General features: G+C 40.4%; 1 protein-coding gene across 5 annotated transcripts in view; it reads left to right on the top strand.

The window, feature by feature from the left end:
• The window catches only part of ADD3 (adducin 3), a 64,005-nt gene that overhangs the window by 22,244 nt on the left and 15,116 nt on the right, over positions 1-26,645 (top strand). For 4 of the 5 annotated variants that reach the window (XM_027647970.1, XM_027647967.1, XM_027647971.1 and 1 more), the window contains exon 2: positions 14,892-15,115. In XM_027647970.1, the coding sequence (XP_027503771.1) occupies positions 14,921-15,115 (195 nt within the window). In that variant the 5' untranslated portion in view covers positions 14,892-14,920. Of the gene's footprint in view, positions 1-10,125; positions 10,443-14,891; positions 15,116-26,645 lie in introns of those variants that run through there. The other variant, XM_027647968.1, reaches the window with a different exon arrangement.

Consider the following 26,645-nt stretch of genomic DNA (forward strand, 5'->3'; position numbering starts at 1 on the left):
CTGAGTTTGCAAAATTGTACTTGTTCACAAGTTCAGCTTAATTATCATGAGAGGTTATTTCAAATGGCTGATCTCATGTCTGGGCTTCTGCTGCAGGTCAGAGAGAGGTCCAGGTACCTGTTTGTTGTTCACCTGCTGCTCTATGAACATGAGATCTTACCTGATCACACTACGCATATATTCATTCCTGCCACTTATCTTTTGAACCTGTTGGTTACTTTGAGCCAAACTTGGTACAAAGGTAAAAATGTAATTCATTTGTGTATTACAAAAGTTGATGTCTGGTTAGAAGACAAAGATGTAGGATTTCGATGCTGAGGTTCAACAGAGGTACAAGTTGCTCACTCCATCTGATCATAGGGCAGTGACTAAAGAACAAGTCCAGGCTCAGTGTACATAATCAATTGAACTTGTAATCAAGCTTGCAGATTCGAGACAATTTGAATTCTCAGTTTTAAAGAATAAAACGTGCTTTGCTGAAATAAGTGCAACAATCTCTTAGGTGCGTAAGATATTCCCATCTAATATAGGCAAGTAACCTTGGCAATAATTGTGTTTCTGATCTTGTGAAAGTGCTGTCTCAGTTATACAAAGCAGCACTTAGTAATTACTTTTTGTGGATATCCCACACAAGGATGAAACAGCCAACTTGGAGCACCTACTGTTGTGGGCAATAGTTTCTAATACAGAATGAAAAGGTGGAATGTCCTGTTAGCTCAGCATACTGCTGACTTACTTGCGCACAGCTAGGCATGCCCATGACCTGCCGCACCATGCCAGGAGGGGCCAGGAAGGAATGGATTTGTTTGTTTACTTATATCTCATGTTTTGTTACTTAGATATCAGATGTGTAATTATTAAAAGCCTTGTATCCAGTGCGTCAGGAATGTGACAGATAAAAATAACTTCAAAGAAGTAAACCGTCCATGTTAGTCTTGTAGAAACCACAAGTCTTCCAGCCCAATATCACACAATTGCAAACAACACATTGAATATGACATGAAAATGAGCACAGGATAGATGTAATGAAAACCTTTCTTCAAGTTTCATATAGCATAATTGTATAATTGCACTCTGTGAGGGATGGGGGTTGTGTGCCAGGTAGGAGTGTTTTTAATTATGAATTCCAGTTTTCTGAATTTGAAGCCAGAAGTCTCAAGTCTGTTCATATAGCACAAAACTTTGTATGCTTTTCATCGCTTCATCCTGACTGCTTTGCAGCACAAACTCTGATCAGTTTTGAAAATTTATCACAGAGAGAGAACACAATTCTGATGAGGCAGGCTGAAGTCAAAATTCCTTAGCAATTTGCCAGGCAATTAAAAAGAACAAAATGAAAAACCCTTAGCAACCCACAAATGGCATCTGACATGCTTGTTTCGATACACACTGGAAGCATCACTCAATAACTGAGATTGAAAAAATTTGAAATCCAGCTATCTCCCTGCCCAAAATAATGCAATAAATTAGCAAGTTAGAGCAATGCATCTTGAAGGGGAAAAAAGAAATCTAAATTCTACCCAACTCTAAAAGCAGCACCCCTCCAATACTTCCAGAAACCTTTGAGATCAGACTCCTGAGACCAGATTAGTCCTGCAGATTCCTTTTTTCCTCTTTGGATTAAGAAGTGAGTTCCAAAAAAAGATGTGGTTCCTCCGCATCCCCACTGTGGTTAATCCAGAGCTCCGGCTGCCCTGGGTCGGTGTCGTCCTCCACAGCATTCCAGCACGTCTGTGAGAGCTGTCATGAGTGAGCCTTTGGCAAGCATCTAATCACCTATTATTCAGCACTTTATTAATCAAGTTTTGTGGTATTTTTTGGCATGTTTTTGCCTTAATGTGGAGATCTTTAATGCTTTGAACAATGTTAGGTTTTTACAGATGTTTAAGAAAAAAATCCGCAAAATGCCCAATACGTAAGTGAAAAAAAATAACTGAAAGACCTAGAAGAGATGTTACTTACCTTCACTCCTCAAACAGATATGATCTGTCTAGCCTCGTTTTTTGTATCATCAGTAATTATGATATGAACTGAAATTCCACTTACCCAGGATGGTTTCCTTGAGTTATTCAAATATTCAAAAATAAACATCACTATAGCTCAGAAAACAATGTAATTTTTACAGTTGTTAATTGATTTTTAAATTTGTTGCTTTTAAATCATAATGTTACAGTTGAGAGAAAAATTTGCCCCTGCATCTCTCTGCACTCAGGCTCTGAACTCCATCCCATGGGTAACATGTCTGATACTTGCATTCAATATAAATATAAACAAGTTGGAATGCAAACAAACAAATAGCATTTTCAGGCCCAGTTTACAAATGAGCTTTGGAAATTCAAATAAAACAACTCTTATGTTTTTAGTTTTGTCTAGGAGATGGATCCATCTAATATATCTGTTGGCTTCAGAATATTCTTGGAATTACAAACAAAAAACAGTAGAAGACAAAACTGGAAGAATTACTGGGAAAGGACTTGAGGAAGAGTCCTTCCTGCTGCATGTGTGACTGATCAAAGGCTGTATGTGCCTTCAAAATTATAACTGAGGTCTTTGCAACTGGGATTCTGAGCCACTGGTGCTGCAGCTCATTCAAGTCCATGGTTTGAGGAGAAACCATGAACAAGCTTTTCTTCATTTGTGTGCCAATGCAGTAGTATAAAGTGTCTTCTGAAGCAGTCTCTGGTGGATGGTGTTTGTGCTGCCTTGGCTGCCAGGAAGTTCTGTTCTCCTTTTTAGACACAAAAATATGCTTCATGGACTGCTTAGGACAAAAGAGAGGGTGAATCTCTAGGACAAGTGTTCAGCGTCAGCTGGTTTTGCATTCTAGAAACAACCAACACAGATGTTTGCAAGTCCCCAGGATTTTGCATAGCATGCCAGGATTCATCCATGGTCTGGTGATACCAGAGTTGTTTGCTGTGGAGTGTCTTTTATTTTATGCAAGTTTCCAGTGCTTATGAGTAACGACGGAGAAGATGAATTATGGGATAACAGTAGATAATTGCTTGCTTGCACTGGAAAATAATAGTAACCTAATTATGAAATATTTCTATATTCTGCTTTTGACTTTTAAAATACTACTCTTACTACTGTGCCTGATGCTGACTCACCCCCGCAGTGTGCGTCTTACCAAAGCTTTTGTTAGTAAATCTTCCGCTCTCGTTCGGGGATGTGCTGGCTACTGCTCTGGGCATGTCTCCTTCTGTGGTTAAGTCCAAAATAACCCTCTGCCTTCAGACAGGCTTGCTTGAGATTCAATGAAGTAACTTTCCATTCCTGAAGATGTAGAAAACCTTTGGCTCTCTAAATTCAATTTACTTTTCGAGTACCATGAGCAAAAGGTGGCAGAGACAAGAAGCAGGTCAAATTCAGGCCGAGTCAGTTGAGATTGATGTACGTAATTACGTAGGTTAAACATTGAAAGCAAATGAAATTTTTTGTATTTACTAGTTAGGTAATTGGTTGGGGTTTTTTTTTAATTATTTTCCAGCAAGCTGAAGACAATATTAGCCATATGACTATACACAGAAAAAGTGTTTCTGCACCACCATAAATCCTAGGGATTTCCCTGGGAAGGATAATTAAAGCAACATGCTTTGAACACAGCTGATAAAGTAGCTGCCTTTTGAACTTATGGTGAGGGCAGCCAGGCCTTTGTGGCCCTTCTCTGCTCCACACTTTCCCCTGCCCTTCTTGCCCAGATTATTTTTAACCCTGATCCCTTTGTGTAACCAGTGTAGACTCAAGCTTCCTGGAGAGGTGTGCTAGCACAGCTAGAGGGGGAATAGTGTTTTGAGAGGTGGGGAGCTGAAACACTAGGGGCAGGATTGCCTTGAGTCAGCTGGGAAAACATGAAAAACTGTAGCATAAGGTGTGTTTAACTTAAGTCCTCTGAAGATAATAATTTTGTAGGTATTAGGGATGCCCCCATAACCTAAATCAAATTCTGTGTATTTGTTAACTTTTTTTGTGTTATGTTTTAACATTCGTGAACATTCATGTTTGTAAATGGACCAAGGAGGGGAAAAATTTTTCCATGTATTGAGGCAAAATTAAGTTTGATAATGCGGTAAAAAAACAAGTCTTGAATAGAGTGACAGAAGACACTTCTCAGAATAATTTGGGTATGGTGATTTACAGTTTTTTGTCCCTTATGCCATCCCATGGCTGATAGAAGCTGTTAAAATCCTATCAGCAGAACTTTCCCTCTACACCTCAATTTGAGCTTGCTTTTTGGAGCAGTTACTAAAGTAAAGGTGTAGCTTTTTTCTCGAGTTGCCTAGGGTTTTTTCCATGCTTCTCATGGCAAATCAGTAGCAATGTGCCTCCTGCACAGTCAGGCCTGGACTTGGCTGGTATCAATCCCTAAAATTACTATTTTTAAATTCCAGTTAAAAACCTTAAGACAGCTACATTTCCACTAAGCCTCTTGTTCATATTTGAAATCAACATATGCAATTGTTGTTTTATCTAAATATTCAGAGTTTTTGACTGTAACTATCATAAATCAGCTTTTTTTAAATGCTGTTGTTTTCTGTTTAATGTGAGAATGACATATAAGTCAGTAAAATGTTAAAATTCCCTTTCTGAGACGCTAGCCAATTTATTTTGACATGGTCAAGCTGATATTGGTGTATTAACGTGACTTGTGTTATTGCTCTTTATTTAAAATTTATGTCAGCATGATTCAGAGGTCCCAAGATGAACTGGGGGGAATCGTGCAGGGTGTGGTGCATAATGTAAATAAAGATACAATTTGTCCTGAAGACTTTATGATCGAAGACCTGGCACAATTTCATCTTTTCCCCAAGCCTCCAGTTACAAATATCCTACTGAGATTAGCTGTTGGCCAGGCTTCCCATTCCTCACTTACGAGTTACAGAGGGTGTTGAGCTGCAATTCTGTATGGTCAGTGCACGGTGGTGGTCTTAAATGGGGTTTAAGACAGAACCGTTGCTGATGGTAAAGGTCAGGATTTGATGTGAAGAGAGAGGAACTCCAGGGGTTTGGGCTATAAAAAGGTTTGGCTGCGTGCTGCCATACACGAGATCGGTTGTTCGTGTAAATATTTGTACAATCCAGCAGTTGCCCCGTGTCGATCATCTGGTTTGCCCACCATCGCAGCCTCTGACCCTCCAGCAAAACGCAGGAGGCAGCTGCTTTGGCCATGACATTTCTCAGGATAATCAAACTGCCATAAATCACGAAGGCTTTTCATGTGCCTTGGCATCGATAAGTTTTCCCAGCTCTCTAAGGTCACACGTTGTACCAGTGACCGAGGAGGGCTCTTGAAGATTGCCAAGAGCAACCCTTGTTACTCCAGGTAGTGCTTTCCAGGCTGGTATGAGTCAGTGGGATTTAAAAAAAATATTTACATAAGAAATTGCTTCTTCTACCCCATGACTGTGTAGATCTGCATAAAGAGTGTAATTGTCTCCCCTGCATCTGTGCAGTTCAGGGACACCCCAAGAAAAGAGTCACCAGAGGAAGCTGGAGGCTTTGTAAGAGAAATGAAGTGTTGCAAAATATGAAAGGTTTTGACTGCAATCGGCTTTTCCAGTTATGTGTTTTTTTCTACAGAGAAGTTCTTAGTTGATACTATGGAGGAACCCATGTTTCATCTTTTCCAAAGGTTCAGGGGGATTTTTCAGCCGTTGTCTGTGTGCGCGTTATGTGTTTGCGTACTTTCACGGCTTAATACGGATAAGTGCCATCAGAACATAATCTTTTAATTTAGCTCTGTGTTGTCTACTGACTCGTGAAATATTTTTAGGTGACTTAAGCACAAGTGATTATGTAGATAAGCGGAGATCAGTCCTTAAAAATAAAAAAGTGCTTTTTATTGTCTTAAAGTTGCAATATTTTGGAAAATACTGCCATACTTTTTCATTATTGAGGTTCCAGGTGTCTCTGAATCTAGATGAAATCAAAAATACTGTCCTACCTTCTTATTCCCCTCTCATTTGTAATTTGCTGGGTCCTCTTGGAGCATGAATAGGCACAGGGTCGTGAGAAACAAAAGTTGAAGCTTCTTTGGTGCTGGAGCATTTGCATTTCATCAGAATTCTTAAAACCTAAAGGAAAAAGCAATCATTCCTCATGAAAACTGATATAGGTGTCTCATGTCTTCATTTCTGTTTTTTTATTAAAATTGAAATACACATTAGGAGTTAAAGCTCCCTGACTTTATTTTGAGGGGTTCCATGACTTCAGGAAAGGTCAAACACAAATAAATAATCTGCTTTGTAAGGTATAATTTGCCTGTGTCCCTTACTGATACTAGCTCTGCACTAGTTGATGTCAGGAATGGGTATATACAGGACATTAATCCCAATAAGCGCTGAGATGACGGATGGATTCTTTGAAGTATGTCAATATTTGCTAATAATATTTGTTATTAGCAAATGGGTTTGACGTGAGCGGGTAGATGGTGTTCTCTGTAAAAGAAGGATAACAAGGCAGGGTCAGCGAGAGCCAAAATACACTGCCAGTTTGGGAGAGCCCACCAGTTCTGCCCCATGGGTCAGCTCTGACATGGGCTGTGCTGATGAGAGCAGCTTGGGAGGGCCTGGGCCTTCCCATGGTGTTTATATTTGGATGCATAGTTTATTCCATATAGTACCTAAGCTTCGAGGTGGCATTGGGAGAGGGCCACTGCTTGTATCTTCAGTTGGATTCGCCGAAAGAAACCACTTTCAGGGGAGACTTGGTTGAGTTCTTGCAGGTGGAGCATTCCTGCTGCCTGTGAACTGGCTGAGGGAGGACCAGAACAATGGCACTGCTGCCATCGCTGTGCTGGCTGGCTCCTCTGCCACAGGTCTTCTGCATTCAGAACAGCTTCTGAACACTTGCAACTTGAAAATCTGCAGCAGTTCATGCTGCTCTGGTCCTTACCAAATCCTCTGGAGCAGTGGAGGGGGGAGGGGGTTTTCTGTGAATGGCAGATGAATTATTATCCTGGAGCAAAGTCATAGTGAGATGAAAAATGTTAGAGGAGGGGAAGTAACTTCATTTTCATTGTTGTCATTTAGTGCATCTGTGCTTTGCGTGAGAGCAGCTTTTTGCATATGTTATAGGGAGAGGTTTTCTTTTCCCTGGCAGCTCCAGTACATGTCCTTAGCTTTCTGCTACGGTGAGGACACGCTTCCCAAACAGCAGTCTTGCCTTTGGATAGAAGCAGATTATTTAAGCTCAATGTTCAGATATTTTGAGTGATCTCATATCCTCTGCATGAAATTTTAATTTAATGCCCCTCTATGAAAATAGCTTAAGCCAGGAGAAATTTACATTCTCATCATAGAACTAATTTTTTGCTGTGCTTTTTCATGAACTTCAGTATAATATCTAAGATGAGAGAAAAACAGAGGAAAAGTAGGTGTGAGGTAGGACTGACATACTTTTCAAGTCTAGTGAGTACAGAAAATATTTCACAGTTTAATAATTTAATGTATTAGATGTTCTGGTGGTTTTATTCAATTGAAGGAGATGTGGGGTTTTTTTAATTGCCTTAGAAATAGTCTCTGTCCACACTGTTTCATAGGACCAGTCACCCTGTGTTCCCAAGCAGAGGTGACAAATAAATATCAGCACTCCAAAGTGCAGCTTAATGTTGTTTCAAAATAAAGACATACACTTACATGAGTAAATAAAATTTACAGATGAGCAAAATATAAATCAGGTTCTAAACTGTTTCTGGTATATTTCAGTGAACCAGGTAGTTATTAAAAATAAAAAATAAACAAAAGGAGGAAATAAAACTATCAAAGAGAAAAAATTTCGAGGAACAAGTTTAGGGAAAGGGATAAAACAAACCAATGTGATTTTCTGGGTGACTAACATTCTTCTCTTAAAGTGAGGTTTTAGTTACAGATTATTAGTTCTTACTTGCTTCTATCATACAGTTATAGAGAACTGGAATGGCAAACTGTGTCCAGCAGTACAGAGGATTTATAGTGAATTATCAGCATGTGACACGAATCCCCTTTTACCACTCTGACATTTCAGTGCTTTCTTATGGTTCAGCCACCCCTTCCTGCTGCAATGCAGGAGCCACCTGTGTGAATCATTTCACCAACTAACTCTGGATTCCTCCTCTGCTACTTCTCAGTAAACGGTTTGCTTGTGTGATGGGGTTTGTTCTGATTTTAATGTTCTCTGTACAGAACAGCATAATCTCAAAATGTTCTTACTGTCTGCACAACCTTAACAAGAAGAAAACATTTTGTGGAGCGCGGCAAGGAAGCCCTTATGCTGCTGACTGCTCAAGTGTCACACAGCGATGGAAACAGCCTTCCCTCGGCACAAGAGGTTCCATAGTAGGCAGGATGGACCCTGGAACTAGATTCTAGAGGCTGTGCTTTTGAGAGCAGTTTTGTCTTTTATCACACAGACTCTTAGAAAAAGGGTAACTGCATAATTCACTCATCAAGGGTTCTCTCCATCATGAAAAGCTCACGCAGCGGTGAAGGAATACTAAAATGTGAATGAGTGAAGTAGTTTGGGGCTACAGGGTTAAGCGGGCAAGTTCACTTATGAGACTCAACGCATGCAAATAGCATTTGAGGCCATGTGGTAGAGCATATTGAATACATCAAACCATCATTCTAGGCTTGGGAGGATTTTTTCCCCCACCACTTGTGCTGCAAAATGTTGGCAGGCTGGCCTGCCTGCAAATGTGGAGGTGCAGATTGCACCTGCTACAGTCTGGGTGCATTATAAGGAGGCTTCTGTAATGGGGAAGAAATGTCACATCTTCAGTTAAAGGTAGAGGTGTAGCTCTCATATTCTGGATGGTTTTCAGCAATTTCTTAGTTCTCACTTCTTGTCATTAGAGAGTATCTGGCTCAGTTCCAGTTTACACTGAGTAAAGCATGAGTTGCACAGCTTGAATATTCATGTTGACTTTAACATGGCACTATAGAATTGAGCAAAAATAATGCTTTAGATTTAACACAGCAACACAAAAACTGTGTTCAAATACACACAAGTTCCTACTTCTTAGGAAAAATATATCTTGCTGCCATATAGTCTCTCTAATGTGGTGTCTGAAGAGATGAATAAAATTATTAACTTGCTCTGTTCAAAAGCAGAAGGACTTAAATATGCAGTGCTGAATTAGAATATTTGATTAGTAACTAGTTTGGGCTGTTGTATGACAAATTGTTTATGGCTGCATTGCTACTGGAAGAAGTGGTATTAGACACCTCTGTATCATCATTATCTTTGTTTCAGAACAAACATTTGTGTAGATATGCAATTAGCTGGCAGGGGAACTGATACAGCTGAAAAATAAAGCCACTTAAAAAAAATTAAAAAAACCCCCCAGACCAAACCAAACAAACAAGAAAAACAAACAACAACAAAAGCAAAAAACCTCTGCAACTCAGCCATAGAGTAGTTTTTCCTACCCATTCCACCATCTGATCTTGGGAGCTTTTGCTGGCATGAATATGAAGATGTGATAAAGGGAGAAAAGATGGAATGGCTGGGAAAGTTGGGAGAAGGTGCGACTACTTTATTTTTTTAATGCAAATATTATATTGTGTCGATTCAAGGGTGTAGTTTGGCTTGAGTGCCAGCATACAGAATCACCGTGTAGTAGTAACATCAGTTAATGTAATTTTGAACAAATGCTACTTATCTATTTATTTTCAGTTCCACAAATTGCATTTAGAAAATGCTAATGTCTGAACAGTGTGTAAAGTAAGACATATAAATGAAACCCAAACCCATTGTGACATAAATAAAAGAAAAAGAATTAAAAAAAAAAAATCCGTCAGCTCCTTGTCAGATATTTATAGTATTTGATGTCCTGATCAGGAGACTAAAAAAATTAATTACATTTTTTGCCCTGAAAGAGATTCTATTCTATATCATTACTAAGATTTACGTGAGGAAGGATGAATAGTTGACTCTCTAATGCAAGAAAATAGCAGTGGTGATGCTCTTCTCAGTCTATATTCTCCTGCATATTTCCCTGTCCCTGTTAAGCATTCTCTCATATTCTTTAAGTGTGTGTGTTTCTGCCAGCTTACTTACACAGCTGGAGGTGTTCTCTAAAGCCAAGTCTTTGATTCAGACTGGAACCTGCCTGTTTCATAGGGAGGCTGGAACTGAGATCAAGAGACACCCAGTTTGCTTCCAACAAGTCTCCTGGCAGACAAGATACTGGAGGGTGGGGGGAAGAAAGAGCAGAGTGTTCCTTAAAAACAAGCAGACGAGAAATAGCGAGAGCAGAATAGCACAATGTGCTCCTTAAAAAGGAGCTGCTCACATGCAGTGTAGTCTCACTCGAGTGCTCAGACCTGAGATCAGTCGCTCCGGTTAATGATGCAGTGCACACACTGCAGGTTTGCAGGGCTGGAAACTCTCAATAAGATGGATTGTACTGCATAGAGAAAATGGAGATGTCTGAAACCAGCCATAAAAAATCAGCATAAAAGGTAGGTTAATGTTCCGTTGCTAGGTGATGTAATGATTTGGTCCCTTTTCTGTTACTCTGTCTTGTGGTGGTATTTATTTTTATATACATTCAGTACATTATGAAAGATATAAATATATCAAGTCAGTTCTTTCCGGGGAGTTCTTTGGCAAGATAAATTTTCCTTGCATTTGGTCTCTTACACTTTTTTTCTTTAGTACTTCTTGTTTCTCTGACCTCATTATTATCTTTTTTTTTTGTTTTGTGATTTGACATTCAAAATAGTTATTTGCAACAAAAGCAGCACAGCATGTTACTTAGACTATACAAAGTGTCAGATAGGGATGCTCAGGATGTAATGTTGCAACCTAAAATCAACAGTTCCAAGTTCCTGGAATAAATTGGAAGCTTTTGTTAAATAGAACTTACTCCTAAGTAGAGAGATACACAGTTTCCTGATGGGGTGGGAGGGGGAATGTTCTACTTTCTCTCTAGCCCAGTTACGAGTATAAAATACAGAGCAGGATACGGAGGCCAAACCCATGAGCTATATAAGGCATCAAAGCACAGGAGGACACGACCTGTTTTCTTTTGTATCAGAATTGAGTTCAGCATGAACCAGGAGGGCAGAATTAGAAGGGGGAAGCAGAGTTAGATTAACAAGTTACTTTGTAGCAAGAGCTTGTGAACCTCTTCCTTTCACAGGTCCCTAAAAGTATTTTCAGCAGACCTGAAGATTCTGTGTAACAAAAATTTATCCCTGCTGACTTGCTGTTCTTAGTTTCTCTTGTCCCCTTTGGAACACTTGAACCATGGGTGGGGAACTTGCTCTTCCATATGCTTTCAATCTCTTTTTAGCATGTCAGCATGTGCATGTTAGGCCAAAATGTGGGGTAAATTGTGTCTCGGCTGAGCGAGAGTGGCGTCTCTCATCAGGATAGAATCAGATCCTAGTTTGTTTGATTTCTCTGTGTTTGTCCTTTCTGACCTGTCTAGATAAAGTGTCATGTTGCTATAGGGTCTGTCATTTCTACTTGTACCCCAGTCTCTGGAACCACTTTTGAGCATGCAGAAGAAGCGTTAGCTAGTACTGCTTAGGAAGGTGGGACCTCACTTTCTGCAGTTCATAAATACATCATTGGAAGGGGTGAAAGCTAAAAGTAACCTTGCAGCAAAGCTGATTTTATTTCTAGGCAAAATATCTTGAAAAAAAATAAAAAGAAATGGGGAGGGGGAGAGGATCCTCTATCACCATTCATAGATTTTGGGATCTGGGTTTTCTGCAAATACTTACTTTTATGTCATTGCCAGTTCTGTGCTGAGAAGGGGAGGTACTGATTTTTTGATCCCCAAAAGCCAATCGCATTTTTAACAAATGTCCTCTTTCTTAAAAAGAAATCAGAGGATGATGCAAATAAATAAAAAAAGAATGGCCGATTTGTTTAAAAAAATTCCTGGATACAGTAGGGGTTATATGAGAGTCAGCCTGGGCCCAACAGAGCAGGCATTGAACCAGACCTAATAAGAACAACTGGACCCAATACCCATATTATGTTCAGTAATGGAGGGGGGGTTGTAGTACAAGGACTTTAATGTTATAATCTTAATGGCTAGAGGTAACAAACCAGGCTGAAAGGAAAGAGGAAAAAATAAAGTCCAAAGCAATTAGAAAAATCTCTTTTGTGGATTTTAGGTTTTGCTAGCCACATTTGTGTCATTTTTACAGATGAATGGGCTTTTCTGTCACTGTAAGAGTGAATTGTAAAGTAACGGACTTGAACTAATTATGTCCTGTAAACCTATAATAATAACAATAAACTTGTTTTGAGGTTCAGACAGGCGTGTAGTTGATCCAGTCAACTGAGTGGATCAGCAGCTGAACAAGTCTGCTACTTGGGGGTAACGGGACTCCAGGAGCATTTTAGGGAAAAAAACAATCAGATAAGACAACTCCTGGGAAGGAAGAAAAGATCAGGAGTCACAGCTAGTCACCAATTCAAGCAAGATTTTTGCTATCTGCATTTCTAGACTGCTTTCAGTTACCTGCAGGTGCTGGAAAGTGTCTGTTCTGGCTCAGATGAAGGTTCATAGCCCAAGGAGAATGGAGAACAGTGTAGACTGATGGGTTTGGTCTCAAGCTCTTCTCTCAAATACCTTGTGGCATTTGGTGAGAGAGCTCAAGGTCTTGTGTTTTCTCCTGATGCTTCTTTTCTTTCTCATCTTCAACCTCATCACTTTGAGTGGGGGAGAAAGAGAGAGGTACACTCAGGTTAAAGGAGTGGAGACCTAATACATGGTTACATTTATAAGGTATCTTTCTTAAGCTGAGCAGTGATCATAGTCCCAGGCACTAACCCAGGAGGTTTGTCCTTCTGCTTCACTGCTCCCACTTGGGAAAGACAATAGTTAATTCTTTAGAAAAACTTAAGCTCCTTTTATACTTCTGCTAGATTTTTCCCAAACCCTCTCTTCCTTGAAGCAAGCCCCTTGTTTTCTCCCCAGCATCCCCAAACTGATCACACATACCAGGCTTCCCGGTGGTCAGTCAGCAAATGCTGAGTGAACTCGTGTTGCACCCAAGCAGCAAATGAAAAACTCACCGATGTGTTTCCACAGCCTCTGGAATGAAGCCATCAGAGTTCATGGAGCTTGTCTCCAGGATGTGAATTATACATCCCAGAACATGGTATGTTCATCCAGCATGCCAGGTACCTCTTGGGAGCTATGTGTGTGCAGCTGGATAACATTGCATCCCAGATCACGTGTGTGTGTCTCTCTCAAAAACAACACAAAACAAAAAAAGAGGGCAGAAAGAACAAAACCAATTACAACCTGTAGAAACTGTTGTATTTCATCTCGATCCCAAATTTACAAGAAAATTGTAGACGTGGTTGTCTTGGCTCTTAGCTGCTAATGCTTTCCCAGCTCCATAGGTGGTATCTGTCTTGTTTTGTGTCTGGAGTTTCGTGCTTGGTTGCAGGGCTGCAGTGCCCCAGGATTTCATCCTTGCACTCTCCCTTGCATTGTGTCAGCAAAGCCGTTTTGGAATCAGTGTGGGAAACTGGCTGAAAACCAATTTGCATCCTCCTGCCAGCCTCGTTCGTGGTGTGGCTGTGCAGCAGAGGGTGCAGCACAGGGACCGACAGGACTTGCTGCAGGCAGGAGGAGGGCTTGGGCTGCTGGAGCTGGTTTTGACAGCGCTTCCTAGTGTTTCATCTGGAAAATATGTGAGGTTATGGTTGAAGCAGTTCAGATGCTCCACTGTTCACAGAATACCCCAAACAGTGTTTGCAGTGACCTGAATGAGGGATGGGTGAACTGTGCCACAGAGCAAGGACACTGTAAACCACTGATACTATAATGTTAAACCATGGTGCTTAACACTTTGGCTTTTTTCCTCTGAAGATGTGAATTATCTACATACCAAATATATTTGCATGCAGATATTTTTGTATTACATACATTATTGAATGTAGATATTTGCATGTTAAAATGTGCATTTTCATAATGTACTATCTCTTCCTTCAAATCTTGCTTCTCTTTATTCCTCAAACCTGAGAAAGCATCCCTCTTCAGCAGCCTTTTGAGGAATGGTGTTCCTGAATGTGCTTCTGAGCCTTATCCTTTGTATGAAAATACAGGTGTGTTTTGATTGTTTGCTTTTGATTCAGTTCTGTTTGTGTTTAAAAATGCTTATCAGATTTTTTAATGAGATTTTGAGCCTTCTTCCAAGACATGAAAGTTTTTGGGGTGTTTTTTTTCTTAAGGTGATGAGCTTCAGTGAGAATCTTTGCATACAATTGCTCATAAAAGGAGAAAAACTAAAACTCAGCTATTTGGTGTGGATGTAACCTCAATCTTGTGTAACCCAAGATGTAACCTTCTCTGCAGTTGTCTCCGAGTGTCTCCTGAAAGTATAGACACTGGCTGGAGCTCTGCAGAAATTTCCTGGTGGTCTTTGTGTGGCCTGATGCCTTGTCTTGAAGCTGCAGTTATGAGATGCTTTGGAAATGCTGTAATTGAGGAATGTCTTCCTTCAAGTTGGGAGATGAGCTCTTAGCAGATATTAAACAGAGGCCTTGTTTTCTGGGTGTGTTTGCTTGAACAGCTCAGGAAGGAGAGCTGTATAAAAACCTTGGGGGGTGATAAGTGCAGTCTAAAATGATACAGGAAAGTTTGTCATAAAATGGTCGTTTCAAATTTCATTCTTAATTGTGTTCTGTTGGGGTTTCATTTTAACTTGAATAGAGATGGTTATGCGCTATCAGAAAACTTATTAATGGGTTTTAAACACTTTTCTAGGATTTTTCCGTAGTTTTCTGATTATGACTGTTGTTCACTTGTTCTCCTTTCATTTCAGATGGTGTTCTGCGGACACGAAAAAGAGCATTAGTTGTGTCCAGACTTGGAAGTTATATGCAATTTCCTGCTTTGAATTGTTAACCATTCTTCCCTCTTTTTCATGTTTCAGGTGAAGCCTGCCCTCTGCACTGCTGAAGGATGAGTACTGATGCCAGTCAGGTGGTGGTCACTACTCCTCCCCCGGCCACGATGCCTCACAAAGAGCGGTACTTCGATCGCATCAATGAGAACGACCCAGAGTATCTCCGGGAGAGAAACATGTCTCCTGACCTGAGACAGGACTTCAACATGATGGAGCAAAGGAAGAGAGTCACTCAGATACTGCAGAGCCCTGTGAGTGCCATTAAGGGGGAATAAAAAGGAAAGGGTGTTATTTTTGGAGACTTAGAAAAAGAAATCTGTGTCACAGCTAGATAGAATATCTCTGGACCATCTCCTAAGAAGAATCACGAAAGAGATTATCCAGCATTTTGTTTGCACAGTGTTTTGTCTGTGAACAAGCAGCCTTTATTGTGTTGGTTTTTCTCCGGGTGCTTTTATATTCTTATGCTCCATTGCAGTATTACAAAAAGATGTGGCTGGCTGCAGGGTACTTAATTAGAACTTAGGGACAGGGAAGAGAGCGAAGGAGTCATTGGTCAAACAGAAATAAATTAGGGTATTACTTGGTGTTCTGCATTCTGGGTTTGAATATTAACCTAACCTTTGCATCAAGAATGCTTTAATTAACATCTATGATTGGGTTAAATCTATTTAAAAGGTAGACTGTGTGTTCTTTTTATGTCCTTGGGGGTAATCATACCTGTACTTGGCCATATTGGCACTCATCTACTGGTTGTGTAAGTTCAATACTTGTGTAGGCTACATATAATTCTATTACATCTATTGAGCCACACTCATAGTAGCTTTAATTTATATTTTAATGCCTGTATTCTTTGGGCTTAACTCGATGAATACACTGGAAAATAATACTGTTGCCTTAAGTATTTTGAAGCCGTAGGGAGCAAGCAAGGCCTATGTGAGGGTGAGCCTGTTGGGGGTGTTGAGTAATGAGAATAATGGGGACCGAGAAGGGGTTAAGTAGCTTTACAGATCCTTCTCTCTTCAGTTCCTCTGTAAGTTGGGGTGCTGCTTCTGTAACTTTTCTTGAAGCTTTTCCATATGTAATAAGATTGCAAACAGCTGTTAGTAATCACTCTATTATAGTCATCCATGAATAACAGAATTGTTTGCTAAAGTGTTGTCCTGGAGTGTCTCTTGGATCTGTGTGTTGCTTTGAGTATAATGTGAACCTGTTGACTAAGGAATTTATTATTTTTCAAGTCAATCTGTGCAAGCTTGGGTTTGCAGCCAGGCTCTTTATAAAGCAAATATTCTAAGGAGGTATCGCATAATGCTTAAATCATAATAATTTTATGTTAAACACTCAGTTGTAAAATGTGATCAGAGTCTCCCCCTTCCTATTAAAATATTCACATAATGAATAGCCAGGACTCACAGAAAAGACTAAATCTTTAGCCTAAGAGGTAAAAATAAGTTAGAGAGATCTTGTTTGCATTTGTATGTATGTTGGTTTTTGGTCCTTTTGATGGCAGTATTGAATCTGATGAGCGTAACTATTTCATTAACATTTTGGTGGGCACCTTTTGCCAAGTCTGCCAGATGTAATTAATGTCCCTTTGCTGCAGCCTCTGTGGTGTTTTTTTCAATATGTACAGTGTCAGGGTGCAGATTTTAGGAAGGGGTATGAAGAGGGGCAACCCCTGAGTTTAGGTAACTGTTTTAATAGAAGGTCGAGGGACAAAGAGCTGCTGGGCTGCTGTTAGTGTCCTGCTGCAAGAGAAGCTGAGCCCAGCACTTTTTGGAAAGTGTCTGTTTGGAGCTGCCAGTAAGTTGCAAGTTTTTGTTGTGTAAGGGAGCAGTTGTCCAAATAAGCCAGGGGCCTGCTGCCTGCTTGGCTCTGGGAAAAACAGGAACGTGGGAGCTGAATGTGTGATCAGGCACGAAGAGGAGTTGTCTGAGCTGCAATTTCCCCTCGAGTATCTTCTTTTATTCTCCCTTGATATAGAAAATTTAGACAAACCCTGCTGTGATTTCTTGTGTGAGGAAATAAAAGCATTTTTCTGCAGTATCTGTGACCAAATGTCCATCAAGCAAATTGCACAACTGATTTTCTGATTTGGGGATGGAAGGGGCAGTATTTCTTCCAAGGTTCTTGCTGCCATGGACCATACTGTTCTTGAGACTCAGGACTGAAAATAATTACCTTGATCTCCTGAATTTAAAATTCATCACAAAATGTCCAGAAAGTATTTTTCTTGTTATCATTCTGTGTAACACAGGTTCAGGATTGATTGATGAGTATTGTGCTTACTGGTTTTGTTCTGTAGCTGCAGAATTACATTGCATTAGACATTTTCATAGAACTTTGTTGCTTTTCTGGATTATTCCAGTTGGCAAGGAGGATGAAGGTGTTTAGAAGAAAAGGAAGAGAGATTATCAGAAACATTTTAAAGAAGAGCTTGCTTGATGGTAAATCTTCACCCAGTCTTAGATATATGTGTTCATATCTTCACCAAGTCTTGATATATGGATTCAGATCAGAGAAATAGTCATTGACTCATATTCTGGCAAGTATTAGTAAATATGAGGTGTATGCAGCAAAGATAGTAACTGTTTTAAAAATACACAAGCATGTATGGACTTGAGGTGAGCTTTGAACATGCTCTTTCTCTGAGCAAAGGTGCAAACCTAAAGGGTTAATCACTGTCATGTAGCAGGAAGTTTAGGTATTGATTTAATCTAGTTTTATTAACAAGCTTTTTTCTTTCTTTCAAGTAGGAAAATCTAAATCCTGTAGCAAGAAAATAAATTAGAGAATATATTTCAGGAACCACAGTATATTTTGTTCAGTGCATGTTATTGTGAGGGCTACAGCCCTAACCAGACATCTTCAGACATCAAACTGCTGCATTTCTCTGATGTGCTGTTTGGTCACATACTAGTGTGCAGTCTGACTACTCCTCTCTGATGTGCAATTTCCCTTTCCTAAATTAAATAATTTAAAAGCTACTGAAAAGCTATTTCCATTACCTCTGATGTTTGCTAATGTCTTACAGACTGTTCATAATAAGCCTTAAACAAATCATAGGAGTTTTATGACCGTTGCCCACAGAGAATGTCCTGACATTATCAGTGAGTTCTCAGATGTGTTTGCCTAATATTGCATGTAGCCCATGAACATCTGACAGCCTGGAGAATCTGATAGCACCCACGTGTTTACTGTTCTGTGTCTGTTAAAAAGGTGGAAAGAAATTAATATCAACTGGGTCTGAGCAACCTGAAAGCATCCAGAGATACTGCTGGCCAATATTTGGGACAAAGCCATTTAGGTTTATTTTAGTAATGTCTTCAGTTTGAGGAGCTTCAGGTAGTGTGTTGTTATTTTTAAAGGAAAGGTACTTCATTTCTTCAGTGGACTGATTTTATTGCTTCTTGGGTCTGAGGTACTTGCTCTATAATATATCCAAAATTTGAAAAGATGGGTTGGTTGTTTAGGGTTTTTTAAAAATATTTTCCAACTTAACTTAGTTAAAAACGGTTTTGTCTGTCTGCTAAGCAGTCATATGTTGCTTGTTATAGAGATTAACTATGTCTTTCAAAGAGTAAACATGTATTTGCTGCACCATCAGACCCCTTATTTCAGTTATGGTATGCAAGTCCTTCTGGCCTTCATTTCCTTCTAGCATTTCTCTGGTGCCCTCACCATAGCAACCAGAAACTCTTAAAAGACAAAGACTATCAAAAAAAAAAAAAAAGGAAAGGCAATGGTTGTGCAGTCATGGTGTGTGTGAAGACTGAACAATCTGTTCAGCGTTGAGGAGCTGAATGAACATAGAGAAGGGAGAAAATCCCCACAGCCCTCCCAGAGCCAGGGAAGGTGATGTGTGTTTCTGCAGGCAGGCGGCAGTGCCACGCTGCTTCCAGTGCAGTGAGACCCTGTGAAACAGCTCTCTCACCAGCAGGAAAGCTAACTACAGGCTTTAGCTAACAGGACAGTGTGTGTAACCTGACAGGAAATTAGGATCACGGCTTAAACTGCACTGAGGAGTACCATACATTCCCTTTATATCACTGTATTTCAAGGAAAGCTACAGGTCAGGGTGGAAATGAGAGCCGATGCATTCTTGTACATAAACTGTTATATGAGATATACTTCATTATTTTTACTGACATAAGAAGTTGGAGTAGTCAAATTTGTATATGAAGTTGTGAGTTGAACAGCTGTTTTATGTAAACATAAAAATGCCTGGTGATTGGAATTTAAATGCCCAGTTTATGTTTTGAATTTTCCAAAATGAAAATGTTGAGTGGCTTGTTGAGACCCATTGAATGTGCACTTCCTATTTTTGCACAGCTATTTGGAGCTTGGGTTTGTTTTTTTTTCTGAAGTTGAGCACTGCGTTGGCAGGATCTCATCATGCTCTGCTTTAATTCTGTGTTGGATACAGAGAGTGTCTACCAACCCACCACAGCTCTGTAGAGTGTTCAGGATGATTTTGGCTTGATGCTGCCATTACATGAAGGCCCTGGATCGGGTCTATCCACTGGGATTGCAAAATAAGGGGGGGTTTTATGCTGAGGTTAAAAATGTCCTTCTCTCCTGTGCCTCTCTTCCTTCCTGCCTTGTACATGCACACCCCCCCCCCTACCTCCCACACTAACCGATCTTGCCCAAGAAAGTGGGGAGATAACTATCCAGCTTAGCAACTCATCTCTTCAGAGGTCTGCCTTAGCATGCAGCATGCAGACAGATTTTTCTCCTCAAAAACAAGCAATCCCACCCACACTTGAATTTTTTTTTTCTAGCTATGTTATTTTCAAACTATCAGTTCAGAGATGAAGGATGGTTTGATTTATTTTTTCCCCAGCTTTTGCAGTTGTTTAGCTTACTTTATTTGTATCGGGTGAACATCTAGTATTTTTGTAATACCACTCCCTTTTGAGGTAGTTTATTTTCTTAAAAATATCAAAGTCCTTTCAGTTCCTCATATGTTTTGGCTTCTACTGCTCTTTTCTCACAAGTTCAAAAGCCTTTCAGATCCTCAGAAGCCTTTGGCCACAAAGGGCTCACAACCTTGTACATCACCTGGGGGCCTCCTCACTGGGCAGCCCTCTTGCCTTGCAGCTCCTTCTTCTGTCTTTTGTCTTCTCTGACATTTTCCCAATTTCCTGCTGGGGAGTCATGACTCTCCTCTCGTTGCAATAGCTTATTTAATTGCATGCTTTTGTCGTACAACCTGTGCAGTGTTTTGGTCACTGGGAGACAGGAGCTCAACTCAGCATTTAAGACATACCAAAAAATGTCCCTTAAAGATCCTCTCTGAGCCGTGACATCAATTTCAGTGAGAGGGAATTTGTGCTAAGGGTGTTGTCTTAAACCAAGGCCATCCACTAGATGTCTGTGAGGACCCAAGAAATTCCGTTGGCTAACTTCCATTTCTGTAGCTGCGATGGTTCACGGTCAAATCCCACTCATGTCCTGCACCACGAGTACTATTTTATTTCCCTGCTTCCTTACCTTAAAAATGGGGTACCTTTTACTCCTCTCTTATTTCCATATTGGTGCTTTCCGTTTAGTTTGAACTGTGGTTTCCATTAGATATAAATGCCAACAGTATCCAAAACGATATTTTTTTCCCTCATATCCATGTTTCTAATGTTCCTGCTGGTTGTTAACTGCTTAGATTTGGGTTCTTGTAGTCTTGGGGGATGTCCACAGATTCTGTTGTACTTCTGGTGCCATGTTCTTTAGATTATTGAAATCATCAACCAATCAGATCTGTCTTCCTTTGTGTGCTGACTCTTCTATGATCCTCTGTGTAGTTGAAGTTATTAATTGCAAATAGCACTGTGATCTGATCTATTTTCCTAGGTAAGTAATAAGGAGATATAAAATGCACTGTAACAAAATCCACTCTTTTTCTTTCATTTGCTGGTCTTGTAGATTCTGTCCAATTAAGGCATCAGCTTGGTCTGATGAGAGCAGGAAGAGGGGTTTCTACTGCAGTACAAGTAAAGAATAACAATTAAAGTATTTACTTAGCTCAATTAATTTTTAAATCCTTTCTTTAATTATTATTTTTGTCTGTTAAATAATCCTTTGGTTTAGTACACGCTCTCAACAGTGCCTGGAAAATCCTGGAAGGTTATGACTGATGAGTTTCCTCCCTGGCTGCAGGAGGACATTCATCCAGAGCTCTGCTTACCATCCTTCCTGGTGCATTGACACCACATGTGATCCCTACTCCTGCACTTACTGAAAATCACTTAATTATGCTCACAAATGTGAGACCCCTGAGGAGCTGAAATTTCATGTCTTCTAGCATTTTAAATTTCAGTGGTTATATTCCATCCAGCAAGACGCATAGTGTGGCTTTATTCCATGAGAAAACACGAGGGAGGGACCCAGACCCCCATTCACAGCAGCAGCTCTGAGTGTGGGGATGGCTGGCACTGGGAAGTCGGCAGCTGGGTGTGCTGGAGATGGGCTTTGCAAAGGAGTTCGGTGCTTCGGGTTTTGCTGTAATCATAGGCTATCTCTAGGCTGCTTATCTCAGGAGTAAACATGCTGCTTCAGCTCGCAGGAAAGCCAGTGTGTGCTGGGTTGGAAGAGCTGGAAAAACTGGCACAGTCTGGGCTCTGTTTGGGGACAGCCTTGCTGTCAGTTGAGTCACTAAATCCAGCCCAGGTACCCTCACGCTTCACTGCAAGTGAAGAGATTATTATAACTTTAGCTAATTCCCTTAAGTTATTACTGAGGCTATTTCTTTCTATCTTAACACAGAAGCCCCCTCCCCCTTTTTCTTTTCCATGGCATTAACAAACACTTTTTTGTGGCTCTTATCTTCTCCCCACCAGCCTTAACTCAGTGGCGGTTTTTTTGTGGCCAACTCCACCCTTTTCCACTTGGGGCACCGGCTGTTTGTATCTAAACTCCAGTCTTCAAGCAGCCTGTTATGAGCTGTATCGGCTGTTTGGGTGAAGGTCTTCCTCTCCACGGGCAGCTGTGTTTGCAGCACAGGAGTTAAAATTAACGTCTCTTCACTCTCGAGAACAAAATACCAGTTAAGTTTTGAAACTTTTCTTCAGTGGTTGAGATTTAGCTTAGAGACTCTGTGTGGGCACGTTTATATGTAACATAGATAAGTGGAGTTATACACTTTTTGAAAATGGCTTTTGGATATATAAACTCTGATTAAAATGGGCAAAAGTGAAAATGGGTGAAGGGGTTTCTCATATTGTTCTGCAGCTTTTAAGCGCTTCTATGAAATATAGGGGCCTCACAGATCTTTTTTAGCTACTTTCCTTTGGAATGACATGAGACTGTTTGGACATTACTGTAATTAGTCCTGATGTGAGCACATGCTTTCTCCCCTTAAAGGTTTGCAATGGTGTGGAGTATTTGTAGGTGACCTATATACCATTGTTTTTTTTCTTATTATTTTTTTTCTACTTCTTTTGAGTGGATATATGGAGAAATCAGTGGTCAACAAACAAGAAACAGCATAGATGGTCAAAATACTTAAGAGCCTGTGTACTTAATATCCTCAAAGATCTGCCTACCAAAATGAAGAGATTAATACCAAATTTTTTAACAGCGTCATTATTCTGTGCTGTATATATGTGCGTACCTATGTAAAATAGGTTATTCTAGCAAGTTAGTTATTCCAGTTTTTCTGCATATATTGACTGAAAAATACCAGTTGTCAACTGGTACATGCAAATGTTGCTTTGATTCTTAAAAGCCCAAATTTACACTGTCAGTTCACACTTAGACTACTCTTCTGAAAGTGGAAGTAAATGGCTTCTAACTTCACTCTCAAGTTTCAGAGAGCTGTTGCAGATCTAAACTGTAAGATTCTTGCATCTAAACTGCCTGAGTTTACGATGTGTATTTGGAAAATGATTGGAAATATTTCTGGAGAAGTAATTTTATGGTATTAGAAAGGCCTTGACCTAATCATGCTACTAATGACTCCATCAAGAAAAGCTGTGTCTGTTCTGCCAGCTGCAGTACTGTGTAAAGCTGTCTAAGCTGGTTTAAAAGAGCTGACTGCAGTTTTGGAAAGAGTGGAGTTCTAGAAACAGTTTTAGGAACAGGTTGAGCTGCCCTGTTGATTTTTACTGGTGAGTTGTGAGTAAATTCATGTCTTAAATCAAGGTGGTGGAGTGGCATTGAGAAGGTGAGTTGGGAGCAGAGCAGCAGCCTGTGGCTGCTCGCTTGGGTGTCTGCTGCTACCAGGTGAATAAAAGCATCCTCCCAGTTGTGCATCTTGTCTGAAAAGTTGCTTTACCTCTTTTCCAGTAGCTGTCCTGGGCCCAGTTGTCATACCACAGGCTACTCCCTATGCAAACTTTCAGTGGGGTGCTTGGGGAGCTGTTTCAGCACAAACAAGGGGGGGGGACAGGTGTTTGGCTGGGCAGATGAACTTGCTGAAGGCAGAAGGATGCTTGTGCAAACAGGAAACGATTCTCAGCTATGGCATGGTGGGTCATCCAGCTGTGGCAGCGCTGTGGGCACACAGGTTGTCCAAGTCCAGAAGTGGTGCAGCTATGTTGATGATGGGATCATGGACAGCCATGAAGTGCTGTGCTTCTCACTTTGGGTACCCTGCTATGAAAAGTCACTGCTCTTACTGTAGTAACTTATATCTGAGGTTTTAGTGGTTTAAAACAAACAAACAAAAACCCCAAAGAGCTATTTAAATCCCAGAGCTGAAACTTTCTCTTGATTGAGCAATGCTGAGCTCACAGCTGAATAACATAATTTTTCATTCATCTGACAGTACAGTTTTACTTTGTCAGCATTTTCTTGTCAAATACTACATCTGAAATTACCTGTGACCTTTCTGCTTGAAAAATATCTGCTTTGTGCCAGAGCAGCGTGTTTGTCATCTTTTTGAAAACATCTCTCTCAAGTATGACTTTTACTTGATCACTTGTGGGCAGTTGCAGTGTAATGTCACATATGTACATATCACAGTCTTATGAATTAAAGCAAAACCAAACCACTTGGTCTCCAGGCTCCATACCCATTATCAGAAATGGAGGAAGGTTGTGTGAGCACACATGGGATAGTCATTTAAGGACATACAGACCTTTTTAGGTTTTAAAGGTCTGTAGCATTGAATGAAAGGTACGGAAATATTCCTAAATGTCCATGAAGGAGTGTGCATGAGTCACGTGTGTGACATGCTGAAGGCTGCTAGAAAACATCACTACTCAGTGGCGTGTGGATAAATTGCATACTTGATTCTATGCACTTCATCCGTATTCTCACCTCTGTTTTACAGCTCATCCCAAACCTCCATATTTCCTACTTTCCTGGCTCTTACCTATCTTCTGTTATTTCTAAAATTAACTTTAAGGGATTCTACTTGTTTGCTTTAACAAAATTGTTGATACAACACTAAATCCTCATTTGTAGTAGTCTCAGCAAGTGCGTAACATGCTACTGTTAGCATAAAAGAGCAAAACTAAGCTCAGAGGACTGAAAACAACACGATCAAAAAGCAGAAGACTTAAAAATATGATAAGAAATAAACTGTCTTTCTGTCAAAAATTGTCCAAAATACTATCAATTATACTACCTTTCTTTCTGCTATAGAAGTAATATTACTCGTAAAGCTTATAAAAAAAGTCTAAATATAATTGGTAAGAATTTACTGTGAATGTTTTTGCAGATCTTTTTTATAGTCCTCGTTGAATTGAAGTGGGAATGATTTAATGTAATACAGATAACTGTTTATCTCCATCTCCTCCCAGGCAAGTGCTTCCATGAATATCATGAATTCCATCTTCCACATGGCCCCCAGGAGACTACAAATGTGCAGTTTCTGTATATACATATTGTAAACAAGGCTGAAAGAACATTTCAGCCTTGCAGAGTATGAAATGGTAGTTTCTTGCAGGGGGCCTCTTTCAGTAATAATTGAGAAGTAACTAAATATCTTGAAATGACAGAATTTGAAAATAAGTTTAGCTTCCTGATGGAATATATTGGCCGGTCATCTCTGCAATCTTAATAGATCATGGGAACAGAAGCAGGAAGTCACATAAAGCAATCATCTCATGGTGAACCATCAGTAGGGGAGGGAGCTGGCACTGGGATGGCTGGTGCCCGAACGTCTGTTTTAAGTGTTTTGTAACATGGGGGATGTGATGTGCCAAGAGCCAAGGAAGTACCTCTGTTTAACATTTTTTTTGCTTTTGATAAAATATGGATGTTGAACCTTGGCTCCTTTTTCTATGCCCTCTGAGCTGTTTGACCACCAAAATGCATCTTCTATTTATTTGAAAAACCCTTGTCTTCTACAGGGGATTGTATAAATCATGCACATCTGATTTTCATTCAAAACCATTTTGGTGGTTTTTCATTCAAAACCACTTTGGTGAGAGATGCTCAGATTCAGATACTAACCCATCTCAGGCATGAGTGATGCCAAATCATCTGTTTTCCATTTTTCAGACTGTGATTTTCCATGTATCCCACTTGATACCCTGAGGAACAGCACTGCACTAGACACTCAGTGCTGCACTTGAATTTTCAGTGAGAGTTGAGCTTTGTGTATGTGAGAACTACTTACTGCCCAGTGTTCTGCAGATGGGGCTCTGGGCCTCTCGGAATGAACATCCCAAATTGGTGGAAGCACCTTACCTTGACCTCCTCACTGGCATTCTGTGGAAATAAGAGGGCCTTGCTGCATCTTAAAGGCATATTTTGGGAATTAGTAAGTTAATGTTTGTGAAGCACTTGGATTTACAGTAATTATCTGCCCACAGAAAATCTTGTCAGATAAATAATAATTGTTACCTCAGCAGAGTATGTGCAGCCTCCACAAAAGGCACAGGGCTGCGTGCTGAGCCACGAGAAGAGAAAAAAATACTGACCTGCTTTTCTAGTGAGAATGAACCACTGTGTGCCAAATGAGGCACGAAGACAAGGTGTCTGTGCTTAAAGATTATTACCTAGGTGCAACAGGGACCAAGACACATCCCCTGCTTGTCTTAACTTCCAGCGGTCCAGGCATCCGCATTGCCATTGGACCACGAGGATGATGGCCATCCTCAGAGCTGAATCAGATTGAAGGGGGTGGGCTTCACATCATCTGCTCATAGATGAAGGATGAAAGTCAGGATGTTTTCTCCAACCACTTGCTGTTTTATACAAGTACTTTGCTTTTCTGGCAGCTGCCTCCCCATAACTGCCTCCCATCAGGTCCTTACAGGCTCTCACTGCTGATGCACCTCCCATACTTCCACTTTTCTCCCAGTTAGGTTCCTTTCCTCACGCAATTCACTGTTTCTTCTTTCCTTTTTCTCATCTGCTGCTTTCTCCTGCTGCATAGATGTTACCTCCATGAGCCTCTGAAGAGAAAAATCTGACTTTACCTGTGCACCTTCAGGCTGCCAAGAGGTTGTTCAGCCATTTGAGGGCTGCCACGAGCATGGTCTGGTCTGTGTTGAGAGATCCGTGGAACAGGTCGCTGCATAGTCAGTCGGTGGGAATCTTTAGAGGCTTTATTTATCTGTCAAGTCTCAGGTACACACAATCCTGACAAAAATTATTCTAAGGAGAGCATGGGTGTCTGAAAACTCGGTCATTTAAGTGCAGTTGTGGAGGCTCAACTGTCCAACCAGGAGGCCATATCAAGTAGAACCTTGAGGACGATTTTAGAAGTCCAGTAGCGCTCTCTCTTACAGAGTCAAAACCTGTTGATGAACAGGTTGTCATGAGATTGGTGAATTTTACCCAACAAAGTGGGTGTTTTGAAGGCCTGAATTAAAATTCAGTGAGGAA

The sequence above is a fragment of the Corapipo altera genome, unplaced genomic scaffold (assembly GCF_003945725.1).
Source record: "Corapipo altera isolate COAL_440 unplaced genomic scaffold, ASM394572v1 56, whole genome shotgun sequence".
NCBI lineage: Eukaryota > Metazoa > Chordata > Aves > Passeriformes > Pipridae > Corapipo > Corapipo altera.